Source organism: Xiphophorus hellerii, chromosome 2 (assembly GCF_003331165.1).
Source record: "Xiphophorus hellerii strain 12219 chromosome 2, Xiphophorus_hellerii-4.1, whole genome shotgun sequence".
NCBI lineage: Eukaryota > Metazoa > Chordata > Actinopteri > Cyprinodontiformes > Poeciliidae > Xiphophorus > Xiphophorus hellerii.
Window position 1 is genome coordinate 30,461,531 of NC_045673.1, and position 26,804 is coordinate 30,488,334.

At 40.3% G+C, this 26,804-nt stretch overlaps 1 protein-coding gene across 1 annotated transcript; it reads left to right on the plus strand.

Moving 5' to 3' along the window:
• The first annotated feature begins 43 nt into the window (after positions 1–43).
• Positions 44–26,680, plus strand: ripor1 (RHO family interacting cell polarization regulator 1). Its single transcript, XM_032546794.1, is given in 25 exon segments — positions 44–372; positions 5,132–5,255; positions 5,603–5,755; positions 6,809–6,887; positions 6,985–7,008; positions 7,120–7,173; positions 8,417–8,566; positions 8,704–8,767; positions 9,381–9,424; positions 11,534–11,659; positions 11,785–11,933; positions 12,070–12,178; positions 13,319–13,441; positions 13,807–13,958; positions 14,090–14,378; positions 14,380–14,730; positions 15,980–16,110; positions 18,489–18,606; positions 19,335–19,470; positions 20,024–20,173; positions 20,263–20,418; positions 20,855–21,051; positions 21,902–21,985; positions 25,500–25,590; positions 26,241–26,680. Coding segments are annotated over 25 exon segments (3,171 nt in total). The 5' UTR covers positions 44–353; the 3' UTR covers positions 26,339–26,680.
• The last annotated feature ends 124 nt before the right edge of the window (positions 26,681–26,804 follow it).

Sequence of the window (26,804 nt, forward strand, 5' to 3'; positions counted from 1 at the left end):
TGTCTCCAGCCCCCTCCTCCCTCCTCCTCTTATCAGCGTGCCAGAGAGAGAAAGGCGATCAGTAGGAGAAGTAGACGGATTAACAACTAGCACTGAGGACATGGGACAAGATAAAATGAAAAAAAAAGCTGGGATTGACTGCAAAGAAGTGAAGGAAACAACACTTGTTTACTGACCAATACTTAAAGATCAGCAGATGCCAACAAGCGGGAAGAAGAAACCAAAAAAGGAAAGTAAAATTAGGCAAGAAGTTCAGGCATAAGGGTCAGTGCTAGCAGAGAGGAACTGGCGCTTTATCAGGAAGCAGGTGGAGCCATTACAGAGAGACACCGGTGTCCGGCATCACAACTACCATGTACAGTGGATATGGAGGTATGACCAGCTCACTGAGACTGTCTGAAATATTTAACTGTGTCTGCAGGAATGGCTTCAGGTTGATGGTTTACAGGTCTGTAACTTATGAAGTGAGTTCCTTCCAAAAAGCTGAAATTCTAATTATTCAAAGGCCTAAAAAGAGGACAGCAATGGACCATCTGTCTTATAATGTCTTCTGATGGAACACATTATAACATTACAGTCAATAAATGTAGAACATTACATTTATTGACTCAGTTCAATAGGTTGTCCCACTCTGGTCACATGGCTATAAATGACCGCGCCACTGCCAGCACATAGTCACAGTCTGGTTCTGTTTAGGTCTAGATTTACAGAATCTTAAATCTGTGGTAATCTGTGGTAAATTGTGGTAATCTCACCACAACTGTGAGATATGATTCATCCAGTAACAACACTCCACTCCATCGAAGCCGGCCCTCAGCCTGGACAAAGATTTGATTTCTGGTGTTTGATGATGATGGCATTTCTTGACTTGTTGGCTACGTTTATCACACCGTTGTTTTGCTCTCTGGTAACTTATCAACCACCAGAACATCCATCTGCTTCTCTGTCACCTGTTTGTCACTCTGGATCTGAAAATCCAAACTTGTCATTCCAGTCCTAAATTATGGTATTTTGTTTTTGCTTTGGACCCTCCAACAGATGTTACTGTATACCATCGCAACTTTAGTGTTTTCTGTAGATTTTTCCAACCTTCATTGTGCAGCTTACAACCTCAGGGCCTCCTGGATGGCCTGGATCTGGGGCCCGGGGTGGTGTGGTAGACCTTGATATGCTGCGCTTCACTATGCTGTACCTGCTATTCTGCTCATGTTGGGACTTTTCTTTCTTTGTCCTTTTCTTCCACATCGGGTTAATGCTATTAAATGAAAGCCCTCCACACTTTCTTCATATCTTTAGATAGATACTTTTTACCACTGTAGTTTTTTTTTACCACTGTATTTTTTTATACAGTTTCATAAAGAAAGTACAGTTTATTTATAAAACTGTATGTTCATAAGGAAAATACACTTTTCTTTATGAAAACTGTATTTATGTTTTAGTTACTTGCTTAAATGAATCTTTATTAGGGTTTGAAATTATCTGTTTGATGTACAGCTACCCAAACAAAGCTTACTCTGAGTGTATTTTATAATCTGGTTGTTTCATATTTCTGAAAATGCTGCAGGGTTTGTCTCTGTGACTCAGTTTAGCCAGAACTGAACTGAACTAATCTGTTTCCGGGCCCTGCCCCTCACAGGATGTTACTCCCCCTGGGATTTCCTTCTCCTAAAGGCAGTGACGTGAAGTGTTCATTTTTTCAGCCAGTAGGTTTGGTCATTTGATGAAAGCTCTCCAGGATCTTTTTTCAGTGGGTCATGCAGGATTTTTTTTTTGTTTTTGTTTTTGTGTCTTGTTTTTTTTTTTTTTGTTCAGGTTTAACAGGATTGGCTGAGTTTTACGACTATCTGAAATTCTTACAATTTAATCACATTTCAGATTCCAAGCTACAAACGGCTGATTATTTTAAACAACTAGTTCAGAAGATCTGATGGTTCCAGATCTATCACAGAGGGTCTATATAGAACAAGATGGCTGTCAATAAAAGAAAACAGAGGTTGGAGCAAGTTTTTTTTTTTTTTTTTGCAAAGACAAGAACTTTGGATAGACACAGTGAACTAAGTGGATGGAAACTGTAGATCTGGGAGGGTCATTATTGTGCTGGTTAACACTGTGAGCTGTAGAAAGGTGTGTATATGTGTGTGTGATCAGAGGAAAGAATGGTTATCCAGAAAGGTCTGGGAGAGAAAGGTCAGACTGTTCAAACAAAAGCTGTAGTGTCACATGCTCCATCAGCTCAGAGGCCTCCAGTGTGGCACATCGAGTGGTGGTGTGGGATCATCAGGAGCTGTGACTGGAATCTGTTATCAATGGATAGAACTGATCAGGTACGCAACTGCAGTTTGTAACATATTTCACCTGAGATGACTTTACTCTGCTCTTAATGAAGCTGATAGGATTTGAGTATTAACTGAAATAAAGCCAAGCTCTGACCTAACTTTTTATTCTAACATTCCCATAGAGCAGGCAAACAGTTTTTTATGACACGTAACTATGAGGAAATGAAGGAGGGAAGATCCTGGTGAACCTGGTGTGACCAAGCCTTCTATCAACACTTCTTGCTGGTCCAGTTCATTCCACTTAAATGTGTTCACCTCGCTAAACTTCCTCTCCTCCTCTGTCACTTTAGTGGTTAAAATATGCCAAGCCAACAAATAATTGAGTCCATCTAAAATATGTAATATTATTTCCAAGTTGGGAAGTGCATTCTGCATTATTGTATATATGTTAGGATTAGGAAGAAAGTTTGTTCTGCTTGTTTAATACAGACTACTTTTCTAAAAGGATCAGATGAAAATTCTTCTGCTATAAAGAAGGTTTTCCTTTAGTTTGAGCAGAGCTGACCTTTTCTCGTCAGCCTTTAGGGCTATCTTCCTATGCTAGGTTTCCTGTCAAAGGAAGCTGTAACATCTGACTTCCTGTAGAATTTTGACGTTTCCTGTGCTGTTTGACAGACAGCGTGTAAAGGCCCTCTGAGCACTTTAAGAGAACAGGATACCGGATACTGGAAAGGATAAGGTCAGAAAACAGTGCTTGCTCTGAGAAAAACTATTTGCTGACTTAACGGTTAGAAACGGTACAATGTTCCACATGAAGAGTTTCAACTATGGTAGAACATCAATAAAAATACATTAAGGATTAACAGCTGGATGAAATGTAAGCAAAAAACTTATTGAACCTTATAAGGTTCCTTTAGGTCATCATATTAAGACATTCTGGATCACCTACATTGTTTTCTAATCAGTTGTGTTTATCCACAGCAACATATGATACCATACAGTGTCTCAGAAATACTCTTGCCTCTTGAACTTTTTCACATTTTGTCACATTACAACCAAAACATTTTGGGGGGATTGCATGCGATAGGCTGTGTAAGACTAAAGCATAAGAAGTCCTGTTTTAGTTTACTATGTAGGAAACAGAGCAAAAATATGAAAGAAGGCTCTGCAGGGCCTTCCCCCAGAAAACCTGCTTAGCAGGTTCACCCGCGGCCCACACTGTGTTTGTGTTAAAAATGATAAAAGTTACAAAAATCCAAAGGTGCACAAGCAGGCAGCATAATTTGGAAATAATAGCATCTGAGACCAATGGGCAGGTACAGTTCTAGATCTAGCTGAGACTTTAGTCCTCTAATCCTGGAAATATTCTTCAGGTGATAGAAGGCCAACATTGTAACTGTCTTTATGTGACTCTGAAGGTTCAGGTCAGAGTCCATCTCTACACCCAGATTTCAGCTTGTTCTCTATTTTCCAGCTGTAATAACTGAAGCTGTGCGTTGACTCTAGATGGTTCCTGTTTCGGTCCAAAGATAATAACTTCAGTTTTGTTTCTGTTCAGCTGGAGAAAGTTGTAGGACATCCACACATTTATCAGATGCTTAGAAACCTTGAATGGGTTTCGAGTCATCTGGTGACATCGTAATGTAGAATTATGTATCACCTGCATAGTTATGGTAGCTAATCTTATTTCCTGTTATAACCTGAGCCAGTTGGAGCATATAGATATTGAATAAGAGGGCTCCTAAGATTGAGCCTTGGGGTGCCCCGCATGTGACTTCTGTTCTTTTCGATGAGAATTTTTCCATTGAAGCAAAAAATCCTGTTTTTTATGTAAGATTCGAACCAGTTGAGTTCTGGACCAGAGAGTCCAACCCAGCTCTCCAGTGGCTCCAGTAATATGTCATGCCTAACACTGAGGTCCGACAGAACCAGCACTGTGCTTTTTTTTTTTTACTTTCCTCTGCTAAGCAGTTGGCAAATCCATTGCACTCTGTGTTTGATTGCAGTTCAGCTGGTTCATCCTGTCAACCATTGCAAATAAAGTTCAAGCATTGTTAATGTTTTTTTATGATGTCTGCAAAGAACGCTTCCCTTGCATGTTTTAGTGCTGAGTGATAGCTACACAGTCTTTCTGTGTGGATTTCATAATGTGTCATGAATTGAGGGTTGATGGTGAGGATTGACGCGGTTGGACTCAGGGTTGAGGTGCAGAATGATGGTTTTAATGTAGCTCACAGATGAGTACAAAGTCCATGCAGCACAGCTGAGCAATGAGACAAGGAACTGAGACACTGGTAGCACTGGGAAGGCAGACGCAGGAACACATGGCACGACTCACGACTTTAGACTAGGACCCGACAGTGAAACAAAGACACAGGTGTTGTTAAATACATAGAGGATAATAAAGGTTAAACAAGAGACAGCTGGAGACAATCAAGAGGAAGATGGGACAACACGGAGACTCAATTAACCAGAAACATACACAAAAAATCCAAATCCTTACATGATGAATGTGCTTTGGCTGAGTTGTCTTGCAGATCTAACCGTTTGTGCATTTCTCCATGAAGACTTGATCCTACCCGAACAAGTCTCCATGTCGAGACTTATGCTGCTATCATGCAAAACACTGAATTTTCTTGTTGCTGAAATGACATACAAACAAACTTGCCTTGCCTTTTTTACTTTACGCTTAGTTTTTTATATTATTTCTGTACTTTTAATATATTTGTGCAATAATCCCAGTTCATTATATTAAAAAGGAAAATGCATTAAAGTCATGTTTGAATGGAATGGATTAAGAATCTTCATGAGGTGAGAATGGTGTGTGATTTTTGTGCTTTGTTTGTTTAATGCAGGGAGTCCATCACGAACTCTGTCCACCATGTCTCTGTCTGTCCGTCCAGTCAGACGCATCACATCCAGGTCCATCACTAGGAGCCAGAGCTTCACTGGAGTTAACACACAGGAGAGGCCTTACAGGTACACCCAACCACACGTGCGCTCACCCACACACACCTGTAGAGTATTCAAATACAAGGCCACACACACATGTTATTGTCCTAACATTCCAAGACATGATGACGTTTATGACAAGATCAAAAGATGTTTTCTATCATAATGCTGGCACTATGTTAGCTTCCACTTGTATACTTGGCATATACTTGTATATTTTTACAAGTATATTGTAAAAATGTCAGAGATGTTTAATCTATATGTTTATATCTATATCTATAATCTATGTTTAATTTATAATGGCATGTTACTGATGCTCGTTGATGGATTTAGAGATGAGGACATTGATCAGTTGTCTTTCTCTAATGCTGCAGGAACCTCTCAGTGTTCAGCACTCCTGGTATCAGCAGGAAGTCCAGCCGAGCGAGTGGACTCTTCACTATGTCTACCAAAGCCAACCCACCACCGAAAGTTCCTCAACCAGAGCGGCTGGATGAGGTCTACAATGCTCTGAAAAAAGGGCTCCAGTGAGTAGCTGCTCCTGTAGAAGTATCAAACTGCCCCGTTTATCAGCATACCTGTTAAAGACTTAAAAAATCTCTTGGTTCTGTATTCAGGAGCATCACATCACTTTGGAAAATATAAACAAATTCCATCTTTCAATCTCATGTTGGTAAAATATAATACTTAAAAAAATCACTGATGACACATTACATGTACCCCCTTACAGTAAAAAGAGAGACCATTACTAAGCTTTAGATATCAGTTGCTCTTTTTCTGTACATGCAGTGGAGCCCCAAATTATTCCTTCCTGTGATAAATTTAGGTTTAAAGTAATATGTTGATTTGATCAACAAGTTGCTTCTGACTGGGAGTAATAATAATGTCCAGAGTTCAGATCTGAATCTGATAGAAAATCTGGAAAGGAAGCTATTAGGGTAATGGTAAAGAGGTATTCCAACCTCAGAGACTTGAAGCACATCGCTATATATAAATCATCAAAATACCATTGGAAACATGCACAAAACTGCTTTTTTATATATATATATATATATATGTGTGTGTGTGCGCGTGGGCGTGAGCGCGTGTGTTAGTTTTATTAAATAAAACAGACCAGTAATACTCTTTCAGCATTGTTTTATTATCTTTTGAGACATGCCTTTCTCATGTCCCATCAGGAACAAACTTCCTGGTTGAATGAACATCCTTTTCTATTTAGATCTAACAGGATTAACTCTATATGATGTCACACACACATTTCTTTTAGCCACAAACTGCGAGCCTAGATGAGAATCTAGAATTTTCTGCGAGACACAGAGACTATTAATTTAACCCAAGTCTCCATAGCAACCATTAGATTCTATCTGAATGTGAACTTATTTAAAGGAGTGATTACAACAAACAACCTTTTCTGTTTTTTAACATTTTCAGTGACATTATTTGCTGCAATAAAGACTCTGTTTTAACAATCAGCTGTTTTTCATGAGGCTTGTTCTCATCACATTAAACTCCAAGCACATTTCAATAAACTTTTCTGTACTAGAGTTTATTTTCATTCTGACGGATTGTGTGTGTTAAAGATCTTACCTGCATGTTTACCAAATGGATCTGGAAAACATCAACAGACAGATTAGAATGTCTAAGAGAAACTCCAGACTGGTATGTTCTGATCACTCTGCACACAAACTGAAAATTCACTCTTCATGTCTTTAAATACAACTCTGGTGACTTGATGTTTTTTTTTTCTTTTCTTTAGGGTTTCCTTTATGAGTTAGATAAGGTGAGTTACAATACTTTCTTCCCCTGTTTCTAAACTGCATTGTGTAAAATGGTGACTAAATAGTTCAGTCAGTAAAGTTTTGTGAATTTGCGTCTGCTTTTGCCTTGACAGCAAGTTAAGGTGATTGAGCGGTACATCACAAAGCTGGAGTTTCATCTCAGTAAGGTAAGAGCCACAAAACCCATGATTGGATACTCTTTGGATACTCTTTGTTAATCCAGTCTGATTAGTCTCAGATTAAAGCTCCTTTTGAAGGTGTTGTAGTTGGGACAAAATGTTAAACTAAATGCTTCTGGCTAGTGTTCCGATGCACACTAACCAGAAGCACAGATAGTAGGTGGCGAATTAATACCACCTATTAATTCAGGTGGTATTAAGTTAATACCATGCTTCATCACCAAGTTAAGCACCTAGAATAAGTTTGAATGTGATTGGGTCTGAATGGAGATTGGTAATGGGGATAGAAACGATTCAGCCTGCAGTTGGAGCTCTGCAGACACAGAGCAGGCCTTGCATTAGACCAAATTAGCAGCAGTGTCACTTTTGTCTCATATAGGAGACACTGTGACATACAGCTGCATGTCTGCAGTCAAACAGCCTAACGGTAAAAGGGGAAATAAAATAAAGGACATTTCTCTGACAGTTCTTGCAGCTGTGATGGTCACAAACTGTCATCATTGGTCTTTGGTGGACCAAATGTGTCTCAATGGATCCATTCTTTTAACTTGGGTTACTGGTTTTGTCAGTGAATCTATGGGTTTTTTTTCTTGTAACATTGCTTCATTTGTCATCATGAGTTGCAATTACAGTGTTTCCTTTACAGATCATGTCTTACAAATGCTGAGTGTTGTGTTTTCTGGTCAGTCTTCTCTTTATGATGGTGTGGTGATGTAGCAGGAAAAAGACTCTACATGCTGCAGACTTTGGATGAACAGCAAAGCTTTATTACAATATTGCAGCACGGCCGAATTGCGAGGAAATCTTGGCCCAATCATAGTGAAATCCTCCCAATCATTGGACAGCATCCCATTTATAGGGTTCTGGCCATCACAGTCTCTCCCCAAAGTTTACACTATCATATGCCTGTCTTCCTGATATAGGCATGTACTGTACAAGTCAAGGCGGCTAATGCATCTGGAGTCGATATATGAAACCTGCTTTTTGAACTCATCGTCTCTTTTCTTGGCTGATCCTCTTGCACATTGCCAAAAAAAGTTCTCACGTGTGATCAGATGCTACATGTGTCTTTTATTTATGATCACAAGTCTAGACACATACAGTTCTACCAGTTCTAAATTCCCAAAATGAGCAACACTGAATGAATCTCTTGCTCTCCAAAGCCTCCTGCTTGCTAACGTTTCTGCCAGAACAGAGCTGCTCTTCTGAAATTCGGGTGTTCTCTTCTCAGGTTGAGGAGTTTTATGAAGCCTACTGCCTGCAGAGGAAACTGAGAGATGGAGCACACAAGATAGTGAAGGCATACACAGCCAACCCAGGAAGCAAGGAGGCCAAGGAGAGCCTGGGAGAGGCTTCTAAAGGATACAAGGAATGCACGGAGGTAAGATAAATTGAGTTTATTGCATATGAGGAGCCAGATATGGCCTATATTAGTGCAATCAATTGTGACACATTAAAGGTAGCAGGTGTATTGTTCAAATAGTGCAGAAATGAATAGATTATGCATTCTCTCTGCAGAATATGTGTTTGATGGAAAATGACTTTGAGAACCAGCTTGGAGAATTCCACATCAGATTGAAAGGTACTAAAAACTTCACCACGTTGTTGCATACCTACCTTCATTTCTCTGGTCCACTCAGGTAAATAACACTGCAACATGACCTTCCTGCAGATCTGATACTGTAGCACAGGGGTCCTCCAGAGCGACCATCCTGCAACTTTCAGATGCTTCCTTGCTCCAACACACCTGAATCAAATGAATGTCTTGTTACCAGGCCTGTTCAGAGCTGATCCTGGTCTGATGGAGTAAGGATGCATCTAACAGTTGCAGGACGGTAGCTCTCCAGGACTGGACTTGAGCATCCCTGCTGTAGCATATGAACTTTGAGCTCCAGCTAAGCCAGATCTTTTTATGTCAAAAATCTTGACTGCATGAGCATCACAACAATAGGAAAACTTATATGCCACACAGCCTCTGCTACAAGTAACTCAAGTAACTGAAGTGGCCCTAATGGCTGTGCTGTCATTCATTCAGATTAATGCTATTTAGTGACTTTGGGTGGGTGGTGGGGGCTCACAGAGTTTGTGTAGAAATGTTCAGGTAATATTCTTTGTTTAAATGATGACAGTAATTCGTAGATATGCTTTGGGGGTTTTGGAATTTCTTTCAAGTTCTATGTCTTCTTGTTTTTCAGGTCTTGCAGGATTTGCCAGGTTGTGTGCAGGGGATCAGTATGAGGTTAGTCTGCACCTCCGTCTGTCACAGCTAAATAACTTAATGTTTAAACAGTGATATAAATTATGCTTTTCCTTTCATTATTTCAAATCTGATGTTTGGGGAAGATAAACAATGCAATAGTTATATTACATTATTACATACATGTAGTTATATAATTATAAATAGAAAACTTTTCTCTGATTTTAGCTGGTAATGTTTTAGGAGTGTAAGAAAGGATTTATTTTGCCAAGCTTTTAAGGCCCAGCAGCGTGGACCTCTTTGTTTTAGATGAAGCCAAAATTCATTGACTGTTTCTGGAAACGTACTGTTATTGGAAGTCTGCCTAGTGTTATTCCTGCTGAGTCATAATGGCTGGTTTTCCTGTACACGGAAAGCATTTTCCTTTTAGCTCTGCATTGTGAACAGGGCAGGTGGTAAACAACTTAGTTCTTCAGGGTAACTGTTGTTTTTTGAGTTCAATCAGAAAATTTGCACATATTCTTTACACACATTTCTTCTATAGTATCGCTTGCATGCAGATAGAATAGAATGAGAAAACATGTTTTAGGTTCTACTTTATATATATAAATCTTTTCACTGACATTACAATTAAGCTAAAGGAACGGTTCAAATTAGACATCACATGGAGACTATGTGTGCTTGTAAAAATCTTCATAGTGGCTGACGACAAATAGCTTCACCTCAAATTCAGCAGTGAGTCTCATCTGTGCTGCATCATGGCTGACTGTTGTATGGCAGCACCACTGACTAAACATCAGAGCTGCTCCTGGCAGCACTGTGGGAGGAGGTGTTAGCCTCTGGGAGTGGCTGAGGGAATCCTGATGCCACAGTGTAATGTCACTTCCTGCATCAGTGTGTCTAACCACACCTGAAACAGCGCCTTGGAACAGTATGTTAAGAAGAAAAAACACAACCACAGCCAGCATATGGACCTTAGGACCACCTGCATCATGTTGACCTGCCAACAGTCCAACCTTTCACAGTAAGTCAACTTGGCCCAGAGTTGATGGAGCGGGTCCCGGAGCTGGTCTGCTACAGGAGAGGATGGAGTCACTGCATCCAGCTCTGCAGGGCTGTCTGACCATACTGACCTGAGGCCAGCAGCGTTTCCTGACATACGTTTCAGCTGACATTATATTCAGTGCAGTCACATGACCTTGAGACACAGAATTTCTCTTCATTTCCACCAACCCGGCCTTAATATTTCCAATGAGTGTGTAAACTTGGAAGACACTGAACGCTCTTGGTTTGGTTTCTGTTTGGGGTTTTTTAGACCAGTTTAGAGATATGTACATGGTCTGGATTCCACTTCTGAAATGATGGGAACCTCTTTACAATGCTTTGAAACATTTGATCCAAGGTTTGTCATTTCATCAGAACATCAGTTCTACCTTGTTTGCATTTCCTCTGTTATCTCTGTTGTGGGTATAAATTTGTTATTGTGTTTTCCAGATGTAGCAAGTGTTTTATAAAAGGAAACATAAAACCATTTGATTGAATGACAGAAAGCATTCAGTTTTGTTTTATTCAGTTAATAAATAACTGGAGTAGCTTTACAGGACAAAACACTCCAAGCCCATCTGCATCCTGTTCAGTCCAATACAGACCAAGAAATTTCACTACAATTTTACATAATATAGTTTGGTTCAAATCCAGTTTTACACAATTCAATCCCATCCATTCATATGATAATACATTCTTTCATCAAAAGCCAATCAATAAAAAGAGTTAAGTTTGCTATAAAATTAGAGCAAGCTAGGATCAACAGTGGGGAGAAAAAACTCCAAGGAACCTGCGCCAGAACCAGGCTCAGGATAACCAGCTACCTGCCTTGTTCCACTAAAGGGAGACAAGGAGTAAAAACATCTCAAGGGTCAGGAGAACTTTCTATGATAGCTCAAAGTTAATGGTAGAAAGAGCTGGATATAAACATAAGCCCATAACAGCATAACTACAAAGAGAGCTCAGGATAACTTAAGCCAGTTTAATTATAAACTTCATCAAAAAGGAAGGCTTGTAAGCCAAGTCTTAAAAGTAGACAAGATGTCTGGCTAAAATAAAGTCTGCTTTTATGTGACATATGGAATTTTTTTCTGTGTGTGCATTTAGATCTTTATGAAGTATGGCCGACAGCGATGGAAACTGCGGGGAAGGATAGAAATCAACGGCAAGCAGGTGTGGGACAGTGAAGAGACGGTGTTTCTCCCTCTCATTAACGAGTTCCTCTCTGTGAAGGTTGGTGACTGGAGATTAATGTTGCAACTCGGGGTAGCAGTGGTGTTAGCTGCTCTACTTTTACAGTATATACTCTACATCTAGGCCTGAATGATCAATCCTGAGTCATCTCTTTTCTTTCCTAGGTGACAGAACTGAAGAGCTTAGCCAATCACGTGGTCGTAGGGAATGTTTCCTGTGAAATGAAAGACCTGTTTGCTCCACTCACCCAGGTGGTTGCTGTGGATATAAATGATCTTGGCACTCTTAAACTTAGCCTTGAAGTTACCTGGAAGTAAGTTGAAAAGTGAAAAAAACTACTGATGTATTTGGTAATTCATTTGATTCAGTTATTAATCTCTTTAACAAGGTAGTCTTCTTGTTTTTATGTGTTTTGTTTGGCTCTCTAATTCTTTTGATGTTCTCCTCAGTCCATTTGATAAAGATGACCAGGCTGGTCTTGTCAACAAAACACCAACAGTTTCATCAAACATCCTCAGACAACCAGGGACACCACCCGTACGCAGTCAACCCTTCCCTGTAGGTTTTTCCCTTTTTTTTAAAAAATCGTTAGTCTCAAAATATTGTCTGGAACAGTTTATAGAAAATGAAGTGTCATAATGAAAACATTTTAACAACATCCTGGTGCTTAAATTTCTATTTGGTTTGGTTCTGGTCCTCATTTCATCTAGACAAACTTGCTAAAGGATTGACAGCGGAGCGATTTTGTGATGACTTCCTGAAGGTGGAGTTTCAGAAAAAGGAGGAGTTTCTTAAGGAGACAGAGGCCCAATTTCAATATGTTTAATTACAAGATGTTTAATTAGACAAAAATGCTGAATACATTTGATATATTCAACATTTTTATAATAACTAGAAGGTAACATAGTTACTTGATTTGGATATGAAAAAGGTTGCTATGTGGCTGGAAAATACATAATACGGCCCCTTTAAATAGGTTAAAGAAGCACCAGCATGATTCTTAGTTAAATCATCTTCACCAGCAGAAGTAAGATCCCATGGTTCAGACAGAAGTTGCTGTGAGTAAGCACCAGCTGGCTCCTAACTGTTCCAACACTCTTTGCTCCACCTGCTGCCTCTTGGATGTGCAGTCTCTGCCACGGTGTCCACCAAGGCAGCAGCACTGGCCTCTCATGGACATCTTCAGGGGAACACTTACCCAGAGCTGCCCCTGTCGGGACAATTCACCAGAAACACTCAGTGCAGTAAGTCCTTAGAAAGCCCACCCTCAGAGCAGACACTAGTAGCCTTGTAGTACAGACTGATGCTGCCAGTAACTGTAGTTATGATTGCTCAGCACTTTACAGAGAGATGACAAATGGATAGGACATCCAGCTCAAGAGGGCTGCTTGTTATATATAACACTGAGTGAACAAAAACTAAGATTAAAAATGGTCTCCTCCAGTGAATGAAGAGATTTTTAGAGAACAAAAACTTCTTGTTAAAACATGTTCAAGCACATGTTTTAATGTGCTTGAACATTGAGAGAGTTATAGGTGACAAGAAGAATTTAAACAGAAATATAAACCTAGCAGGAGCTGGTTGATAAAGGTCAGGATGGAAGACATGTGCTCCATCGCTGCAGAACTACTCAGTTCAGCTATACAGATGAAGCTGCACACATCAGACCAGCTTTCTAACTCTGCTCTTCTCTTTCAGATTCCTGACGACAGTCCAGATGGGGAAGTAAAAGAGCTGCCCTGGTCAATCTCAGACTCATCTGATGACTCCGCCGGCCGTCAGTCGTCTGTGCCGGTGGAACCCAGCTCTCCACTTCTCATGGTAACACGGAAGATTTTATTGAAGTTTTCCAGGTCATGCTTGTGGTTAGCTTTCACAGCAGACAAGTATCAGATAATAACCTACTGGTTCTTTTAGAATAGCTTCTTACATCTCTGTGATTCCTCTGAATTATTTAAACAGCTCTCTAATAGTGAAAATTGCTAACTTAGCTATGGTGTATGTACTGTGGAGCATTATTGTTTAGTGCTGCCATTTAGTTATGTGTTCACTGACCAGAAAAAGATAGGATTTTTACGTTTCCGACTGGCTGGTTACCTGCAGGACAATTCTGGCCAACAGCCCATTTCTATGAAGAACTGGTATTGACATTTGACTGGTAACCACATGTCTGTTTGTTGCCCCAGGGTGGGTTAAGGACCTCAGGAACTGAACCTGCACCATTTTCTTCTCCACAGCCCGAGGTTCACTATTCTCCTCCTTCTACTGAGATTCCCAATGGGAGTTCCACTTTAAAGGCTTCCAACATCCAATTCGCATATGTAGGCGACATCCCCAGGTATGTTTGATGTTTTTTGTTATTGTTGTTGTTCATATGTTTATTACTTGACCTTACATAAACCAGTCATTTGGGTGATGTGATGTGATCTTTGAATAATAGTATAAACTAACATAGTAACTACTTTGCAGGATGATGGAAGAGGAACCAGTAACAAATGGCCTTCTTGAGGAGCTGGATTTGGTGGGAACCATCAGCCCCAGCCCAGTACACGGGCAGTCTTACGCTCGCTCTCTGAGTCACATCAGTGAGAGTAGCACCGATGGGTTTGTGGATTCATCAGTTGGTGATTCAGGAGATGTAACCTCTCTGGTGTCTGGGATCTCTATAAATGACATAGAGATCCCCCGTAGAACATCTGAACCAGCAAGCTCCTCCCTCATGCACACTGACATTCCACCAAGCCTCTGTGTTGTGGAGGCAAATCCCAAATGCCAGTCCCATTCCTGACCCACTCATTCATCCACATGAAGAATCCTTTTTTCCCCAGGTTGAGAGGGATGAGCCAAACAGATTTTATCCTGACTTAGAGTACACAAACCCATCCACAACCAGCAGAAATGGGACCTACAGAGCTCAAAAAGTGCTGGTGACAGAGGACAGGCCATGTGTGGGAGCAAGTTGGTTACCTGGAGGGAGTGACAGTGTGGTGGACAGTGAGCTGGAGGATGCCCTGGAAATTCTTCTTTCCTCTCTGGATGATTATAGAGGACAGTTTCCTGAGTTGCAAACACTTGAACAAAACCTAAGGCTCCTGCAGGTAACTCTGAAGGTAAGCATGGAAAACTTGAACATGTCTGTAGAGACGAATAGGATACTGTAGCTCAGAACTGTATGCAGCAAAAAGATCTGGGTTTTTTTCATCAAATTGCACTTCCCTTTATTTAAAAATCTATACATGACGTTTACTGCTCAAGTCTTCTTGGTTTCTTGTAAAAAGGTCAAAAAGGAAAACATGAATAAAGAAATAAACCAGAGTCACTGATGACGAGCAGGCTTAGTCATAACACACTAAATTACAATTTAAAATGTGTTTTTATTTTATTCATGGTGTTCCTTTGATCATTTCTTTTTTCACTGGGACCTTTTTACTGAAAGCAGAAAGCTCCTGTAGGAGACATCACCACACCTGAAGCATCATGAGAGCACCTGCACTTTGTGAGATTGTAGCAAAAACATGGCTATGCTTTCAAATTCCTTCAGTATAAAAGAATGTTGCAAGCATAGTTGTGTAGTAACTAACTACATTTACTCAGTTATATTTACTTGGATAACTTTTTTGACAAAATTTACTTTTAGGTGTATTTTTACTATGCTGTACTTTTATATTTAAATATTTAAAGCAGCATCATAATGTAGAGCTGTGTACCATCTATATAGTCATGGTAACTAATCTTATTATTTGTTATAACCTGAGCTTGGGGCAGCATATGGATGTTAAATAAGAGGGATCCCAGGACTGAACCTTCAGATTCCTTTCATGTGGCTTCTCTCAGCGTCGATGAGAAGTTACCTGTTGACACAAAGAAATCTCTGTCCTTTTGGTAAGATTAGAATCAGTAAAGTCCTGGACCATAGAGTCCTACCGAACTCTCCAATCGCTTCAATAAAATATCCTGATCAATAGTGTCAAAGGCTCCACTGAGGTCCAACAGGACCAGCACCGTGGATGAATCCACTAATGCATTTTTCTTATAAACACAAGCACAATCTAAAGGGAACTAAAGAGGCTTTCAGAAGCCATACATTTTCCTTTTGGCTTATGTCATCTTTTAAAATAAATTAGCATTTGTCAATGCTGTCACACATTTTGTCTGAGATTTCTGTGTTGTTGATTATTGCTGAACTGACTGTTAGATTAAAATCAGAACCTGCTTTGTTGATAAACTAACTGAAACATGGAAGCTTATGTCATGATTCTGACTCTCTCTGTGTGCATGCGTGTGTGCGCGTGTGCGTGCTTGTGGGTGTGGGTGTGTGCGGGGGCATATGGGTGTGTGTGTGTGTGTGTGTGTGTGTAGGGGACCAGTCACAGCCGTTCAGCCAGCTTGGCCAGCCTCTCAGTGGAATCAGCTTTGGGCAGCTTTGACTTTCTATCTGACTGTGAGGAAGAGGAGGAGAAGATGAGTAACAGGAAGATGAGGAATGGCAGGTCAGTAAACACATCACAATGTGACAACTCTGATTACGCTGGGTGATACATAATGTTATGGCAGAATTAGTCTGCCCCCTAGTGGATCTCAGGTATATTATAACTGAAGCAGGTGTGGCATTAGTTTAAGCATGAAAGCAGTTTATTTTAGAAGTATTTTGGAAATATATAGCAAATTCTGTCTTCAGTTTGCAGACTCTTCATGTTAGTTACATTATTGTGCTCTGTTCAGTTCCTGGTACTGGACTGAGCTCATGAAGTCCTTATCATCAGTTCCATACTACTGACTCCTTCCTAAAGAAAAACATTTCAGTGCCAAATCTTTGTAGCAGATTGCTATAAAAGATGCAGTTATGTAGATGAATATTCTGTCTTTTTGTGTTAATAATGGTCCAAGAAGAAAAGAGTTCAGCCATGATCCCTTCACATTAAAATTGCCCCAGTTGCAAGGAAATCGCTGCTAAGAATGTTGCAGGGGAAAGAACATTGTTTTGGATCATCTGAACATGAGTGATAAATTCACTTTCATTTCAGGCCACATCAAGATCACGAGTGTTCTAAAGCAGCTGGTTGTGGAAGAATGTAGAAATAAAACTAGCCATTAACAAACTATTAAAACGTTATTAAATATCTGTGTCTGCATTCGATGAGTACTTCTTAAAAATAAATCTTCAGCATCTTTTCACATAAGTTATGGCAGGTCACTTTTGTGCCCCAGGCTTTGAGTTTGACACATGTGATCTAGAACTTCAGAATGAGACTTCAGACTTCAATAAAAGCTTCAGGATTTGTGTTATTTCTACAGAGTTTCCTGATGTTCAGTTTAAGGTCACCTTTCCTATCCTGGCAGATGAAGTCTTGGACAAGAATGATTAAATGAAACCGTGATAATTTTGCAACCACATGCACAGCTGAAAATAACCATAGTAGGATTATTTTGTGCAAAATATAAAGTTGAAAAAAATCTCCTTAAGCTATTGCTTATAATACCAAAGAGTTGCATTGGACCTGCTGCTACTTCTTTGGATGGTTGAGTGCCTTTAGTTAATTTAGTTGTATATATTGTTATTATTATTATTGTGTGTTTGCTTATTTATACTGTATATATTTGACCTTTTGCACGGGAGCTGCAATGGAAATTTCGTTGAATTCTGTTCAATGACAATAAATGCTATCTATCTATCTATCTATCTATCTATCTATCTATCTATTTAACTCTTTGTAGCTCCACCTAGTGGTTAAAAATAGAACTACAAGAGATAGTGTGTCTGAAGTGACACAATAAAAGGCAATATGTTGATATCAGAACTTATTTGCAAAGAGCACAAATGCATGTGGGTATGAATTGTTCTGGATGCAATGTGAGGTAAATGCATTTGGACAACTGCCCTCTTAAAACAAGGGCCTTCTGTCCAAGACAAACATACATGGGCAGAAGAAGCTGGTGCAAACAATTTGTTATAGGGTTTTTCCATCGTCTGGAAAAAATAATGCCAGAGTTATAAATTGAGCCTACTACTCTGTCCCAGAACAGTGCAGTGACTAAGGCAATATAAAAACTTCCTCCAAGAGCACCTTCTTCCTGTTCAGGCACCATTTGGTCCTTTTCTATTTACCACCATGGTAGCATGAGTCATAATGTAGATGTGGCTGAAATATTAGATTACCATTATTTTTGACCTCTGTCTATCTATACATTTTATGGTGAGGGTAACAGGTATAGCTGTGAAATCCAGATATTCCTCTTACCTGCACCACTCATTCAGAAAGATCCTATACGTTTACAGGCTCCAAGGGATAAACACTCACTGCAGTGGTTTCTGGGTCTGCCAGGGGTCTCCTTTCAGTAGGAAGTCTCTGGAAATCCTCTAAAGGAGTCATCCTGATCAGATTTCCAAAACACCTCAACTGACTCGTTTCAGTGAGGCGGATCAGCAGCTCGAGTCTGGGCCCCTTCATAAGGACTGTTTCAGCCCCTTGTATCCAGGATCTCTTCTTTGGATCAGAATCCATAAATACTGACCATAGCTGAGAGCCAGAAAGTAGATGTTCTGGTGCATTGAGAGCTCTTACCTTTTTGACTCAAGTCCTTCTCTAATGACAAACCAGAACAGTGGTTTGTCAATTTATATCAGGACATGTGGGACCTACTCCAGCTTTAAAAGCTCTCTGGGACATTGGTTGAAAACTAACCAAAGATGTATTCATGTGTCGATTACTTTGTCTTGTTAGGGCTTCTTATCTTTACTGTACCATTGAGCTTAAAAAAGAAGCACAAAAATACTCAACATATGAGATTGGACCTATAGTAAACTATATCTCTTTAGTACTATCAAAACCATGTCTCTTAGAATGTTCTGTGTTTTCTGTTCGTATAGACAAGAGCATGGGGACTGGGACAGTCCTCCCCTCCTCCATTCACCTCTCACCACCAGCTGTGCCACTCTGGACTCCTCCCTGGTGGTCCATCTGAAGAACTGCACTACACAGCTTTTGGTATGTGTTCTGAACCTTTCACATTCTGTTTTTACTGCATTTAGATGTTCAGGGCTTCGCTCTAGAAACAGTGTTCCTGCAGAGACACTAGAGTATTGTTAACCATCAAAGATACTCTTGTCATTACATCATGGAGAGTAAGACACAATGCTTTGTTTATAGACCATTACTAAATCAAGTAAAGCTGTCAAAAGACATGGCTTTTATTGGAGAGAATGTGGATGGAATTCATACCTCAGATGCATATAAGGATCTGCAAGGAACTGCTAATTGTAGAACAGGCACTTAAGGGTTCAAGTGGTGGCTCCATAAGTGCAGCAATGATGTTTCAGCCCTTGTGCTCTAGTGTTGGACTGTCAGTCAAAATGATGAATAAAACTTATAGATGCTAAAACAGCAGTTTGATATGAGTCTTCTTGTGGGTTTGCATGTGGCCAGGTATTGTAGAGTGTCACCCTGCTTCATGCTATCAGATAATGGGACCACTATCAACCTCTATACCCACTGGTGTGTCCTTAACTTGAGGCCATGCCATGCTGGTCAGATCAGATCATTCCTTCTGGGGCTGAACTGTTTATGTCTCTGAATGGATTTGTGATCAAGCATGCTTAAAAGTCACTGTGTTAGTAAAAATAGATTCAGATAAAACACCCCAGAGGGTTTTGCTTCAAAGTTAATATAATACCTGTTTTGTTCCTGGTTGGTGTCTTGGTGGGCTGTGTATTTAGCGTCTTGGCACGTTTGGTCCCCTGCGCTGTGGAGAGATGTACGCCTTAGACAAACTGCTGAGAGAGACACGTGTCTTTGAAATCATCCTTCGAATCGTTAGGGACAACCCCAACCAGCCCCGGCAGCCTGCTGAAGGTAAGTTATGGTGCGACCTCATGGGTTATAGCGTCTGAACCAAGTTTAATTTTAAAGTTCCGCACAGCAACTTCATGCCACGTGATTCACCTCAAACTCGAGGCAAACTGTACTGATATCTGAGTTGAGTCCATTTTTTCAGCTGCTAATGGGCTAACTGATGAATCCAGATCTGAAAATCAGTAACACACAGACATTTTTAACAATGAATTTATTTTTGTTTCTTTAATCATTTAAAGATTAAAATTGTTCATTGATGGACAGTTTATATGCTTATTTCCTGATCCTGCAATGGCTCCAAAACCTCTATCCCCAAAGAGAATCATTGCTAGGATGGCTAGAACATCTCAGACAGGTGGGAAAAATTGATTGAGTGAAAAAGATGGTGCACTTTCTTTTTTCAGCGAGTGCATGCTCTCTACAAGAAGGAGCATCTGATTACATATAACATCTAGCCAGATCTTCCAGAGGATTAGCCTGAGTTCCTAATGGTTTCTTATTGTATCAAACTGGCCGACTGACCTGCTGCTGTCCTGCTTCCTTCTCTTTCCAGTGATACCAGAGCTGGGCCACTGCTTCGGTGCCCTGTCCCTCTGGGAGCAGAGTACAGAGTGCGGCACTGTGTACTGTGTCTCTGTTGAGAACTTTCTCTCCACTTTGTCTACATCATACTCCAGCATGCCTCATGGAGGGGCTGATGCAGGTACAACAGAATGCATTCAGAAAAGTCTATTTCAGTGTCTCTGTGCATGTTGTTAATGTGCTAAAAGCTGTTTTTGGGGGGGGATTCAGTGTTCTTATGCCTAGTTGAGCAAATTTTGGATCAGAGGTTGCCACGACGAGGCAACACAGGCAAAGGAATTATCACAGTGTTTCAGCTGTGGAGTTACTTGGAGTCTAACGGGATCAGTGACATTGAGATGCACATCGCTGAGCTAGCAGAAGAGGGTATGCGCACACGCCTACACACGCCCGCGCACACACACATGCATGCTTACTGACAAACAGACGAGAAGCTAGTAAGAGGAGCTTCATTGAAAATATAGTGATGCTATGTGAAAGTACTGTGAATCAGAAAGGGAAACTAGTTTCTGAAAAAAGTGTTTATTTTATGCTATTGTTCCTCTCTAGACGTGTGGTAAGACGACATTTGTCTTGGGCTGAGACAAGTTAATTCTTGCCACAGTAAACTGAGATAACACCTACTTACCTCAGTATTGCTATGGGAATAACCTACAGCTCATAAAATAAAGTATCTGCCTGCTATTTTCTGATATCTTGTTCATTTTGTGTGTAGCTGAGAGGAACCAGTAACTTTGTCAAACACTATATGTTCTGTATTAGAATAAAATTTCACAGTAAAATTGTATAACATTTTCCACAGTGTTCCTGGTGCAGAGCCTCAGATCCACTGACCTGGATGTAATTATAAATACTTTGAGACGGCCTCCTGAGCGCAACCTGAGGAGAGGAGAGCTCCATGCTGTTGCCAAGTTATTGAAAGATCCACGAGGCAAAGTGTCAACATCTGCCAGCTCTTTACTGAGAGGCCTGACTGCTCAGCCCACACAGAGAGAACAGGTGATGGATGGATGGATGGATGGATGGATGGATGGATGGATGGATGGATGGATGGATGGATGGATGGATGGATGGATGGATGGATGGATGGATGGATGGATGGATGGATGGATGGATGGATGGATGGATGGAAGGTCTGTGTTAGAGATTTTTTGGTATTATCATTTTATTCTTACTCTAGTTCACATTAAGTCTATAGATCTTTGTGATTTTCTGTTTAAAGTGTTCTCTTCTTTAAATGACCTGGAGGTCACTACTGTCTGTTCAACTTTACGAGAAATAGATAACACTAAGTTTCTCAGACCTTAAATCCTTTTACAAGAACACCTCCTAATTTAGTAACTACCTGTGAAGCAGTCGTATTTTGTTTTCTTGACAGTACTGACCGAGATTTGAACCGGGCTCAGACCTTTGATCAGATATCACATCTGGAACTGGGTTGTTAGATGTTTGGGTTAGAAGCTTTACGACCTCTGTTGTTTTCCTGACTGCCCCTTTGCCTGTTCTTCTTTGACAATAAAAACAGGAGCTTTTGTGAGGGCAGATCAGAACGCTCTGTGGAACTGCTCGGAGGAGAAGTTTGATAGAGTGATCTTTTGCAAAAGCTCTACATAAAATTCATATACGTTGTCTGTGGTTCTTTCTTTTATTTAGGTTCGAAAGGAAAATACCTATCAGTCTGTAACTCTGACGTGGGAGATTTTAGTGTATTTTAGTGTAGAACTTAAAGAGAAAGTCAAAATTTGACAGAAATATACCACAAACTCTAATGGGTGAATGTCTAAATTAATACAGACTGTAGACAGCATTGCCCAAACTGAACTCTCACTTTTGTGCTTTCTGTCCTCAGGCTTTGGTGCACTGCTTGGAGCTGCTGGAAGATGAAGACATAGACACCAGAGTGTGTGGATGCAAAGCTTTGGCATGTCTCAAGGTACAAGCATAGTGTCCCTGCCATGCAGAAGTCTTTGTTTCTAACCAAAAGACTCTACTGCACCCACTGCTTCTGCAAATGACTAACAGCAGTCGGAATAAAGGAAACAAATTTCTGTTTATATTGTAGAATCTGAAAATCACTGACAATTCAGTAATTTTGATCAAGTTGAATGGTAAATGGCTTTGTACTCATATAGCACCTTATATAGAGCGGCTGCCATGCACCAGCTCCACAGGTCCCTTTGACCCCCACTAGCAGGTAAAGTGGGTGAAGTATTTTTCCCAATGACACAACAATAGAAGCAAGTGTTGCAGGGCTCGAACCAGCAACCCATCGATTGATAGTTGAGCCCTCACTCAACTATCAGACAATATAGCTTAGTTGGATCTAAACATGTGGAAATAAAACACATTTTTTGCAACATCAAACCCTGTTACATCTGAAAAGTACATGTGTTCTATAGAATTGTGTTATCGTCAACTTAGCTGCACTTTTTAGAAGAGAATGAGTTGTAAAGCCTTTGGTTTTCCTACAAAGAGACATCCTGAATATAACTGTGTCTGGATCTGGATGGATGGATTAACCAGAACATCCCAATTACAAAATAGAGTTACAAATTTCTCATCGTCTTCCAGCTTTTATGTCTATTTATTGCTTTAGTTACTAACAAAAATGCTTTGAATTTTAAAACTTTTCTTATTGTGCCAAATATTTGGTATTTGATTTGAAAATATGTGATCAACTGCCATTAATTAATTACAGACCACATTTGCCTTTTTCACAAAACATTTCTGTCATAAAGCTTCAGAGATGATTGTCTATATTGTGCCTCCTGCCATTCATAAATCCTTTGAGTATGCTCACTATGGAGGTGAGAGTCCTTATGAATCCAGCCGGGTTTACTGAAGTGAACCTCAGCTGGGTCAACACTGAGCATTAAAGGTGTTTTAAACACCTCCCATTCTCAAGTAAAGCTAAACCTATCAGAGGCATATGAATCTTTTATGAGAACAAGCCACATCAGAACTCCACTGCTGAAATGTTCCGCCTCAGTCCAGTCTGTCCAGTCTCATACCCCACAAAGTCTCGGTTTGGTTTTGCCTTAAGTCTCGTGGCCAGTTGGTCTCATACACTGAAAAACAGAGAATAGTTGAACCAACTAATTCACAGATGTCAAACTCCAGTCCTCAAGGGCCGGTGTTCTGCAGTTTTTAGATGTGCCACAGGCACAAAACACTGGAATGAAATGGCTTAATTACCTCCTCCTTGTGTAGATCAGTTCTCCAGAGTCTTGCTAATGACCTAATTATTCTATTCAGGTGTGGTGCAGCAGAGGCACATCTAAAAGTTGCAGGACACCGGCCCTTGAGGACTGGAGTATGACACCCCTGAACTAGTTACTTCAATTGATAACAAATACTTAAATTAAGTTTATTCAACTTAATTTATTAAGTTAGTTTAACTTGACATATTTAAGTCAGTCTTACTCATATCATTTAGTTTACTTCAAATAAAGAAGTAAACTAGTAAAAGGTATTTTAAGGTTTTTTTGGCTCAGGTGGCCTTTTTTTAGAGTAGTTAGACAGGAAAATGGGTAATGAAAGAGGGGGGAGGCATCCTGCAAAGGTCATCAGGCCAGAAATTGAACCTGCGACGGACACGTCGAGGAATAATGTGAGTTGTGTTTAACCACAGTATCATCATCAGTACAGGATCTGTCCCTGGTGAAGCTTGAGTCATAACTTCAGACGAACACGTCATTTAACTTAATTGTTTCAAGTAAAGTCAAAGTAAAAAGTTCCTTTAAGTTAAAAATGTGTTGCTTCTAGGTTAATTCAACACAAAAAAGTAAGTTGTCACCACTAAACCAAAAGAATTAAGTGAGATTAATACACTGCCTGGCCAAAAAAAAAAAGTCTCCACCAAAAAATGGTCACACTCTCTAATATTTTGTTGGACCACCTTTAGCTTTGATTACAGCCCTCATTCGCTGTGGCATTGTTTCAATAAGCTTCTGCAGTGTCACAAGATTTATTTCCATTATTTCCATCCAGTGTTGCATTAATCTTTCACCAAGATCTTGTATTGATGATGGGAGAGTCTGACCACTGCGCAAAGCCTTCTCCAGCACATCCCAAAGATTCTCAGTGGGGTTAAGGTCTGGACTCTGTGGTGGCCAATCCATGTGTGAAAAAGATGTCTCATGCTCCCTGAACCACTCTTTCACAATGTGAGCCCGATGAATCCTGGCATTGTCATCTTGGAATATGCCCGTTCCATTTGGGAAGACAAAATCCATTGATGGAATAACCTGGTCATTCAGTATATTCAGGTAGTCAGCTGACCTCATTCTTTGGGCACACAATGTTGCTGAACCTAGACCTGACCAACTGCAGCAACCCCAGATCATAGCACTGCCCCCACAGGCTTGTACAGTAGGCACTAGGCATGATGGGTGCATCACTTCACCTGCCTCTCTTCTTACCCTGATGCGCCCATCACTCTGGAACATGGTAAATCTGGACTCATCAGACCACATGACCCTCTTCCATTCCTCCAGAGTCCAATCTTTATGCTCCCTAGCAAACTGAAGCCTTTTTTTCTGGTTAGCCTTACTGATTAGAGGTTTTCTTACGGCTACACAGCTGTTCAATCCCAACCCCTTGAGTTCCCTTCGCATTGTGCGTGTGGAAATGCTTTTGCGTTCACAATTAAACATACTCCTGAGTTCTGCTGTTGTTTTTCTTCGATTTGATTTGACCAAACGTTTAAGTAATTGCCGATCACGATCATTCAGGATTTTTTTCCGACCACATTTCTTCCTGGAAGACGATGGTTCCCCACCATCCTTCCAGTTTTTAATGATGCGTTGGACAGTTCTTAACCCAATTCTAGTAGTTTCTGCAATCTCCTTAGATGTTTTCTCTGCTTGATGCATGCCAATGATTTGACCCTTCTTAAACAGACTAACGTCTTTTCCACGACCACAGGATGTGTCTTTTGCCATGGTTGTTTAAGAAATGAGGAGTTACTCATTGCATCAGCTGGGGTTAAATAACTTGTTGCCAGCCGAAAGATAATTGCCTATGCAGTACTTATCCAATAGGAGGCTTGTACCTATTTGCTTAGTTAAATCCAGGTGGCGACTTTTTTTTTTGTATATATAAGTCCAAAATATGAGCTACAGCCCAAATATACTTTTTAGAGTGTAGACCAGCTCTAATCACTACATCCCATGTCGGAGTCTCAAAGCCAGCTTCTTGCTCTATAAGTCAATTGTTGTGGCGCTGTCACTCTCTCACTGGGTGATTCAGATGACAGCAAGTTGACCTCAACCTGCTTTTCAGAATGACACGAAGACAACCAGTAGGTGTCTAAGTCCTGCTTGAAGTATTTTGTGAAACAGGCCTTTCTCTTGAATTTTAAACCTCACTGTCCCCACTCATTCCACTCATCCTCCATTACCACTGCTTTTCATTCCAGTCTTCCTTCTCTCTCTTTTTCCCTCCAGGCCAAAGAAAGCATTGAGCAGCTGGTGTATATTTGTCAGACAGACAAGGAAGATGTCCGAGATGCTGCCAAACAAGCACTGCTGACACTGGGTAATTTGAACTACTATATTCCCTGGAAGAAAATTGTTTTGTTAATTATGTTCCTACATGATTGCCTCAAGAGGCTTTTCAACTCTATAGACAAAAGATGAGCTGCTGAGCACAAGAAAGATTCGAGTTACGTACAATCATAAAGAAAGAGTAGCTAACGTAAAAAATTAGATGATGTCCCTTTTCTGAGAACTGTTTTCACTCTTCCATGATATCAAATGACAGTGATTCTCTATAATGGATGACAGGTTTCAAGATTTCTGAATCTCAGTACTGGATCAAATCAAATAAGTCTTAGAATCTGCAAAGAGGTTTCATGTCTTTGTAGCTTACAAAGACATGAAAACTACAAAGTTTTCATGTCTGTAGTTTACCCATTTAGTTTTTTGTTGTTTGAACCATACATGGTATGTTGTATGTCACATTTAAGGTGGAAAAAAACTTTATAAAAAAAACTTTGTATTTGTCAAAGTTTTACATAAGAATTTGCCAGTTTGCCAGGGTTCCTACACGTCTGCATCTTTCACCACAGCTCTTGTTTGTTGTCTTTTAACTTTAGCAGAAAATCCTCATAAGGATAACACAATAATTTCGTCACAAATTCTTTGCTTTGCTGTTCATTGTTGTATGTTATTTACTGTGTGAAACAGGTGAGGAAGGAAAGATGGCCTACAGACACGTGGAAATATCTCAGGACAGCTTGCCGAGACTCTTTGCTCCAGGAAGCATGGCCAGCACAGCCTTCTGACCGGACACAGCCACTGGCAGTCCCAGCACATCAACAACATGGCACCACAGTATCTACTGTGTCCATCTGCTAATGTGGAGAACCAGCTATAACTTAAACCTTTATTAAGCAGTCATTTATAGTTAGGAGTACTTCAAACAAATTTGTCACAAATGATCACATTTCTGAAATATTAGCTAAATTAACAAAGAAATGAAGTTCAACCTTCATTATTATACAGTATGAAGAACTTTTAGTGTTACCCAAACAAACAGTTCCAGCACTGGCTTATCAGCCAGTGCTGGAACTAAATGGAGTCCAGTAAAGGCTCCATTCAGTAAGTTGTTGCTGCTCCTTTTGTCACCAAACGATCCACATCTGTAGGAAACCAGTTGTGACCACAGCAGGCTGCAGATTTCTGTAGCCATAGTGACTGATGCCTACAGACAGAACGTAGCCATGACGAGAACTGACTCTGCTCTTATGC